Raw genomic sequence first — 8,743 nt, 5'->3', positions numbered from 1 at the left:
TTTTGTGGCCTCGTCTCCCAGACAAACCTGTAATGCCTGCCAATATAATCCATCAAAGTGCTTAATTGTTAGTTCCATGATTAACAGCCAGATAGAAAATGTTGGATTTGGCTTTTCCTTGTATCTGAAAGCCTTAAAATAATCAAAGCCTATTAAGCAATAGTCCGCCATGCTAGCCTAAAAACAATATTAATATGGTCTTTTGAAGTTTAAATATCTCTGCTCTTTATCCCAGACAAGTGATTAGTATCAACATAAGACAACAGTGTTTTTTTTAATACATTTAATAGTGCATTGTGATTAACCTGTACAGAAATAATATTAATAAAAAAGATAAAACATTTGTTCATTTCTGTAACATAGAACTTAACATTTACAATAAAATAAGATGGTATGATACAAAAAACAAAACATTTATCTGAGGTATAAATACATTTACTTTAAATTAACTGTCATTGTCATGCGTTACACTCTTTTGGCTGCGAGTGTTATCAATGTACATGATATGAACAATGGCTTAGTAAATTAATCACACAACGCACAAACTGGAAGCAGTGACGCCTCAGACTGGAATACACACATCAATCACAGGATAAAGGTTGTTATGAGGATTTAAATACTTCATGTGAACACTGACAAACATGACACGAGAAACAAGCTTACGCATAGATCCAATGTTCCTTCTTTTTTCAAAAGCAAAACTAACATTCCCAGTGCCCTCTCTTCCTTACAGTAAAACCTGTAAACCTGACACCTTTATAAAAGGACCGTCACCCTGTGTGACCTGCCTCGTTCTTTCTTTAACGGCCAGCGTGAGATTTCCTTTGCAAGTTAACAGTGCATTCAGCTGTTTGTCATTTCCATATTCCCTATGAACAAAATACTAATGAAGGAATATTTTGTTTTGCACGAGATTATTTCCGTCTACAATCTACTTGAAATACGTGAGATTTGGCTGTGCTTATAACATCTGTGAGTTAATTTTCCTCACATTGTTATCATTGGTAACGCTGTGTTTTCTCTTCCAACATCTATCTACAATATTCTATATTATATTTCCATTTCTCATTCCATTTCATTGTTTGGTCCCTCAGAATTTGTTGTCTTTGCTTTTACGTTTTCCTGATTGCATGGACGCAACTTTTGATTTGGCAAACATCGGGGCCCTCATTCACAAATATTTCTGTGACTACATATACGACTACAACAATCGGTATTTAAAGGATCTGACAATTATGACGGAAACACAACAGACGAAAGACAAATGTAAGCTTTTGAGCTGCTCATCCTGTTTTGTGTGAATTTGCACGTGCAGATTACAACTGATTGCCCCTTGGCAAATAAGGTCCATTCTTAAAACATTGCTTGTGATTTGTGAACCAGCCACCAATACTTTGTTTTCATTCTAACCACCTGCCGTCACCTAGCAACATCCTCTCTTTATTGTACATCCCATAATGGGCATCGGCAGCAAATGTGTGCCACCCCTCAATCGATCGATGATGTACGGTGTCTCTCTTTCACTCTCTCTCTCTAATCTATGCTTCGCTGAAACAGAAGAAGGGACGTATGGAACACAAGACAAGATACACAGATATTGTGGACTGTTTCAGAGTACTGTATCTACATGCTATACTGCACCTGGAAGACAGTGCAAGGAAAAGAAAATATATATTCATATATACGTGTATCCATTTGGCGACTTGAAACATATGCTTCAACAAACTCAATCATAAGCATGCTCGCTTCCACACACACACACACACATACACATAAGATAAAATATCCCCCCTTTGCTTCTCAGAAGCAATAGCACCCTTTGGTCAAAGGTTTGAACCCTCACTTCCTGTGTCCGTGATGTCATATCCTGTGGCCCATATTTATTTCCCTCCAAGAAATATATCCGTCCTCCTCGGAACTTTCCACTGTATAAGTTCTTGAGAAGTTCCAGGATAAATTGTCCCTGGACGAAGAAAAGATATTTTGACGCACAGACAGATAAGTCCTTCAGTCCAAACAACGTGGATGGAGATTGTCCTTTAAATATTCATTTATACATGGAGACTTGGATTCCTCATATTCACTCATAGGAGCACTGTATGAAGGCTGGATGGGCGCAGGGGCGTTGCCTCCAGGGCTTTGAGGCAGGCTGTGCGTAGGCCGTGTGGAGGGAAGAGATCTGGGCTCCTGTTTCACTTGTCCATCGGTACGGTGAAGGAGTCACGTATTCTTACCACTTCTGCTGCACACAGGTGTCCGTACAGCTTGTTGTACCACTCTGGGAATCGACCCCTGGACCATAGGACAGAGGGAAAGAGAGAGAGAGAGAGGCTAAGTTAGTCGAGGTACGACTATCTAATTTCCCCGATCTATTGTCCTAAGGAAAACCATCGCAACGAAAAGCAAATTTCTCAAAGAACCCAAAAGTATTTCTGTGAAAACCACTGATTCATAAGTGGTCTCCTGTGCCCGTGTCCCCGCCGTCTCACCTGCAGTCGGTCCTGGAGATGTGCGTGAGGCGGGACTTGTTGTTTCCGCAGGGCTCGATGAAGTAGCGCGACGTCAGCACGTTGGCGCGCACGCCCAGCGCCGGCGCCCCCTGGTGTTCCACGGAGGTACACACCAGGGCACACGCGCCTTTAGGGAGGTCGGTCACCCACGTCCTGCAGGGGGGAGGAGGGGGGAGAGGTGTGCAATGTTAATGATAAATATCATATTGGATGGATATGTAGACAGAGAGATAGACTGAGGGATAGTCAGAGGGACGGACAGAGAGAGAGAGAGCGAGGGAGAGAGAGAGAGAGAGAGAGAGAGAGAGAGAGAGAGGGAGAGAGAGAGAGAGAGAGAGAGGGAGGGAGAGAGAGAGAGAGAGAGAGAGAGAGAGAGAGAGAGAGAGAGAGAGAGAGAGAGAGACAGAGAGACAGAGAGAGAGAGAGAGAGAGAGAGAGAGAGAGAGAGAGAGAGAGAGAGAGAGAGAGAGAGATTGAGAGAGAGCCAGAGAGCCAGAGCCAGAGAGAGGGAGAGAGAGAGAGAGAGAGAGAGAGAGAGAGAGAGAGAGAGAGAGAGAGAGAGAGAGAGAGAGAGAGAGAGAGAGAGAGAGAGCCAGAGAGCCAGAGCCAGAGAGAGAGAGAGAGAGAGAGAGAGACAGAGAGAGAGAGAGAGAGAGAGAGAGAGAGAGAGAGAGAGAGAGAGAGAGAGAGAGCCAGAGAGCCAGAGCCAGAGAGAGAGAGAGAGAGAGAGAGAGAGAGCAAGAGGCAGTGAGGGTGATCGACTGCTCTGACCTGAGCACCAGGTGGTCCGTGGTGGGGTGGGGGGCCATGTTAGCCCGGACGTACTGGTACACCTCTGTCCTCTCGTCCAGTGTCTCAAGCACCCTGCTCTCCACGAGGTCCTCATCCCAGCGGCCCTGCTCCCGCAGCACCCTGGTCAGCACCTCCTCGGGCCCCGCCGGCACCTCCAGGGTCACCTTCCAGAGCCGCAGGGGGGAGCCGTCATGCACCTGGGGGGAGGGAGAGCCTCAGTCAGGGTGGGTGGGTGGGAGGGGGGGGCATGGTTTGAACACGGTAATGTAATGGTGCTAAAGTACTCCTGTTTGATTATTTACTCATCCACTTTATCCACAATGCAGGTAAATGGCATTAAGGAGCGGGCTAGGGTTCGGGGGGGGGTTTGATATTCTACATTATTCAAGTGGTTTACTCCAGTGAACTCTAAAGTACTGTATGTTAGATTAGGGTGTATGCAGGCTAAGACACCTGGCTAATTCAGCTGACTGGTTCTTCCTGTGTGTGCGTTGATGTAAACACTCTCTCTCTCTCTCTCTCTCTCTCTCTCTCTCTCTCTCTCTCTCTCTCTCTCTCTCTCTCTCTCTCTCTCTCTCTCTCTCTCTCTCTCTCTCTCTCTCTCCCTCTCTCTCTCTCTCAGCTAGTGGGAGCCATGACATCACCCAGGGGCCCCTTGACATCTGACACACAGGAAATGGGCGGTCCGGATGTACGTAAGCCGGAGAGAGAGAGAGAGAGAAAGATAGATGAGGGGAGGTTGTGAGAGTCAGAGTGGTAGTATAGAGAGAGAGTGGTGAAAAAAGAGGGGGGGGGGGGGTTAAGGGATGGAGAGCTGGCGCTATGATTGACTGCCTTGTGTCATTCTGGGATGGAAAGCAGAGCTGGAGCTGGGAATGGGAAGCGCAGCGCCAGGAGTTTTTCACAATCACACGTATGGTCTTCCTCTACAGGAAACCCTCTCCCACAGCAAAGAGAGAGAGAGAGAGAGAGAGAGAGAGAGAGAGAGAGAGAGAGAGAGAGAGAGAGAGAGAGAGGGAGGGTGAGAGAGAGAGAGAGAGAGAGAGAGAGAGAGAGAGAGAGAGAGAGAGAGAGAGAGAGAGAGGGAGAGAGAGAGAGAGAGACCACTAGAACGAGCGCACAGGAACAGGAAATAGAAAAGGGTGTAGTTTTGTCCATTACATAACCAATAAGGGTTGTCACCGTGAGAACAAAGTGCTCGACATTTTCACTGCGAGATTGTGTTTGTGCGCGTATTCCGGGGGTTCTGACGCATTTCAACTGCTTTGACGCAACGTTGAAGTGAGTGGAGTCGCCTGATTAGAAAGACAACAGAGAAAGAGAGGGTGGGAGACCGAGGGCAAGAGGACGAGTGTGTGAGAGAGAGGGAGCGTTAGAAAGGGAGCAAGGGAGCGGGGGCGAGAGAGAGGGAGAGAGGGAGAGAGAGAGAGAGAGAGAGAGAGAGAGAGAGAGGGAGAGAGAGAGAGAGAGAGAGAGAGAGAGAGAGGAGAGAGAGAGAGAGAGAGAAGAGAGAGAGAGAGAGAGAGAGAGAGAGAGAGAGAGAGAGAGAGAGAGACCACAACAATACAACAAGTCCAACTCCTCGGCGCCCTCACCTTCTTGTAGGCCAGCTCGGCTTGCTCCGGGGTGGAGAAGCTGTCGTAACCCTTGAACTTGTCCTTGGCGTCCTTGAGCAGGGCGTCCAGGCTGTGCTGCAGGTAGTCCCCCGGCCCGCCCTCGGCCCCGCACAGCTCCTCCAGCCTCCGGGGCAGCAGGGCCTGCTCCACGTACGAGTCCCTGCAGCGGCCCATCTCCTCGGGGATCTGAGGGGGGCGAGGGGGGAGAGAGGGGTCAGACCGGGGGTTCAGGGACAACGCCGTGAGGCTCACGACCGCACCGTCCCATTGGGCTTAGGTTGTTGCTGTTGGAAACTTTGTCTATTGTGGGATACGCCGCGACTTCATCCATGCCCCGTTTATTTGACGCGTTGATATCAGTTGTTATCAGTTATTATGCGTTCGTACCACTGTACAGATGTTTTATCATGGTTGCTTTATTCAGTGGTATCTGTTGTCTTGCCATGTTAATTGTTGCTGTCCGGAAGTTAAGGTTTGCAGTTGGCCGAAAAATCCCAGCCGGTCTGTCTGTCTGTCTGTCTGTCTGTCCGTCCGTCCGTCCCTCTGTCCGTCCGTCCGTCCGTCTGTCCGTCCGTCTGTCCGTCTGTCTGTCCGTCAGTCCGTCCGTCTGTCCGTCCGTCCGTCCGTCCGTCTGTCTGTCTGTCTGTCTGTCTGTCTGTCTGTCTGTCTGTCTGTCGGTCCGACTGTCCGACTGTCCGTTCAGGTCGGCAGGTTTGTTACTAACCATCTACAGGGCAAGATCCTGGTCGGGACTCGAGAGACCATCAGCTGAATCCACACACATGATCAAGCTATCGAGCCGCCGTAGATCATTATCTCGATGGCTCGGTAACTCCCTGACAGCGTTGCCTGATAAGCCGGTTCCTTCCTCCAGCATCCCTGCTGCGTTAAACTGATTTCCCCTCCTGAGCTATGGGATGCTGCGTTGGGTTTGACTGACTTCGTGTCACTCGTGAAAAAGAACTACGTGATGCACAAAAACAAAACGCATCCTGTTTTTCGTTGCCGATTATCAAGCCAAGAAAATCAAATTAAAAGAGAGGAAATCATGACTCGGACATCCCAAGTATGTCTCCTTAGCATCACATGATTTCATAAATCGAATCAGGAGATGGCAATTAGGTAGAAAATGCAATGAACTTTTTCTAACTCTTTGTTAGCTCGTATTATCTGGAAGAGGGCGAGATAACCTCAGCCCATAAGGCTAAAGAATATCCGGTTGTCGTTTAGTCCTTGAGCTAAAGAGGTGAGCCGAGTGCAGAATGTCAGGTTGCCGTTTTGTCCTCAGGCACACTGCGTCTGCAATGGTTCACCAGGCATGGCACAGGTGTTGTATAATTGTGTGCGTGTTTGTGGGGGGGGATGTATACATGACAAACACAGTTACTCAAGAGGCCTGTATTGAATAGGGGCAGAGCGAGGCGTGTGTTAAGATGGGTTCGTCCTTGAATTCCCCAGGCAAGGCTCCCAGAAATGTCTTGTTTACTTGACAATCAACTAACCTAGCAGCTGCTCCAATATAAATCGTATGCTAAACGACTCAATGTGAACACAACGCTGTGAATTCCTAGCCCGTTCGCACACGCTACATGTGAGCCCCACTTGGCAGGGGACAGGCTGACTAACAGACACTGAACACAGACTACTGACCCGGAAGAGCTTCCTGCACTCCTGGATCATGTGGGCCAGGCCGTGGGTGGCGGCCAGGTTCTCGTTCAGGTCCCTCTGGTCGGGCTTCCCCAGGGTCGGCTTCCTGTTCATCACCCTGTGACCCCAGGAAGGGAAAGGTAAGGAGAGATAACAGAACGGAACTCATTAGGATCCAGACAGAGAGACAGTGCTTATATCATAGGACCAAGACAGAGAGACAGTACTTATATCAAAGGACCAAGACCGAGAGACAATACTAATATAGACCAACCATAAGACCAAGCCGAGAGAAAGAAAGACTGAATCAAACAAAAAAAAAGCAAAGAAAGAAAGGTTTCACAACCACTATACCTCACCTGTCTTGTCTGTCAGAATCAACGCATGTTATATATTGTGAGCATGACTAGGACATGTGAAGAATTTTATGTTATGCATTGATTTAACACTCTCTCCCCCTCTCTCTCTCTCTCTCTCTCTCTCTCTCTCTCTCTCTCTCTCTCTCTCTCTCTCTCTCTCTCTCTCTCACTCTCTCTCTCTCTCTCTCTCTCTCTCTCTCTCTCTCTCTCTCTCTCTCTCTCTCTCTCTCTCTCTCTCCCCCTCTCTCTCTCCCTCTCTCTCTCTCTCACTCTCTCTCTCTCTCTCTCTCTCTCTCTCTCTCTCTCTCTCTCTCTCTCTCCCCCTCTCTCCCTCTCTCTCTCTCTCTCTCTCTCTCTCTCTCTCTCTCTCTCTCTCTCTCTCTCTCTCTCTCCCCCTCTCTCTCTCTCTCTCTCTCAAGATGTGCTCTCTTCCTTTCCCCCAACGCGCCGTTCTTCCCCCACAACAGTATCCTGCTCTTTTGTTTCTTTACTTTGACCTTTTCCTGTTTTCAAAATGTTAAGTCCCTTTTACCTACACAAACACACACATACACACACACACACACACACACACACCGGCATGAACACACATACACGTACACACAGACACACACACACACACACACACACACACACACACACACACAAACTCACAAGCACACACCCAGGTGCGCAAATATGCCCGCACACACAAACACACACCCCCCGACCCAAAACCCCCCCTCACCGGGGCGAGGAGCTCTCCTTGCGGCGCAGCGTGTTGAGGTGGAAGAGCGAGGGCGCCAAGCACACGGCCAGGTTGGTGGGCGTCATCTGGTTCTCGCCCACGCTGGCTGTCACGTCGCTCAGCAGGCACAGCAGCGTGTGCAGCGCGTCACGGGACTCGTCGGGCAGCAGCAGCACCGCCGCGCGCACCGCCTGCAGACGCAGCTCCTTGGGCATGTCTGGGGGGGGGAGGGGGGGATGGAGGTACGAGGAGGTGAGCTGTTCATCAGGAAACCACAGACACAGACATGTTCAGGCCCTCACGTGGGGGTCTGTGATGCAGAGGCAAGATGGCGGACACGTGTCTGATGGTTAGCGAGCTAGCGGGGTTAAAAATGAACTAGCTTACCGGTGATTCGAGAGAAAGATCTTTCGTTTCGTTTCCTATGTTGTTCACGCTCACCGTAAGTTATTTTTTTTAATTGTTCCTCAACAAAAGTAGTATTTTCTTATACATATATATATAAACCTCCTTCTGTTGGCTCTTTGTTATCAGGAGTGTGTCCAATCCCTGTATACATCCCTCAGTGGACCCACTGAGTACTTGAACTCATTTGACAGAACAATGCGGGCGCTACAGTGCAAGCCTGGATGGATGGGGCCGGGCGCTGGGACATCATCACACAGGCGTTTCCTGCGCTGCTCGTGTTTGTTCGCCTGCTGTGTTAACAGTGTGTTTCGTAAGCCGCCCTCGACAAGCAGCTCTGGAATATTACCAACATGCGTGTTCCTTCACCGCGTTCAACACATATGTCTTAACGCCACGCTGCGGACGGTAAGAGGTAAGGGAACACACGGAAGATGTGGTTGTGTTCATGCGTACACAATCGTTGAGTGTGTATGCGTGTGGTCGTGTGATGTCCAGTTTGCTACACACTCTTTATAAAGAGATGTCCCTACAAGGTATTATGCCGACCCTTACATTGGTAGATAAGGGGGATGTGGTCTGACAGTTAGCTAAACACTCTTCTGACATTTCTTTACAAAGATGGTGAGGTAAGGTATCCCAACAAGGTTTTATATAAAGTGTGTGTGTGTGTGTGTGTGTCCTTAC

At 48.7% G+C, this 8,743-nt stretch overlaps 1 protein-coding gene across 3 annotated transcripts in view; it reads right to left on the bottom strand.

The window, feature by feature from the left end:
* Positions 1-269: 269 nt before the first annotated feature.
* dlc1 (DLC1 Rho GTPase activating protein) overlaps positions 270-8,743 on the bottom strand; it is a 100,629-nt gene continuing 92,155 nt past the window's right edge. For all 3 annotated transcript variants that reach the window (XM_030351122.1, XM_030351125.1, XM_030351123.1), the window contains 6 exons: positions 7,652-7,868; positions 6,569-6,683; positions 4,898-5,104; positions 3,282-3,499; positions 2,490-2,663; positions 270-2,292 (listed from right to left, as the gene is read on the bottom strand). In XM_030351122.1, coding sequence (XP_030206982.1) covers positions 2,193-2,292; positions 2,490-2,663; positions 3,282-3,499; positions 4,898-5,104; positions 6,569-6,683; positions 7,652-7,868 — 1,031 coding nt within the window. In that variant the 3' untranslated portion in view covers positions 270-2,192. The remainder of the gene's footprint in view (positions 2,293-2,489; positions 2,664-3,281; positions 3,500-4,897; positions 5,105-6,568; positions 6,684-7,651; positions 7,869-8,743) is intronic.

This window comes from Gadus morhua, chromosome 3 (genome assembly GCF_902167405.1).
Source record: "Gadus morhua chromosome 3, gadMor3.0, whole genome shotgun sequence".
NCBI classification, from domain to species: domain Eukaryota; kingdom Metazoa; phylum Chordata; class Actinopteri; order Gadiformes; family Gadidae; genus Gadus; species Gadus morhua.
Note: the sequence above shows the minus strand (reverse complement) of the source record. Positions and strands in the feature narration are given on the sequence as shown.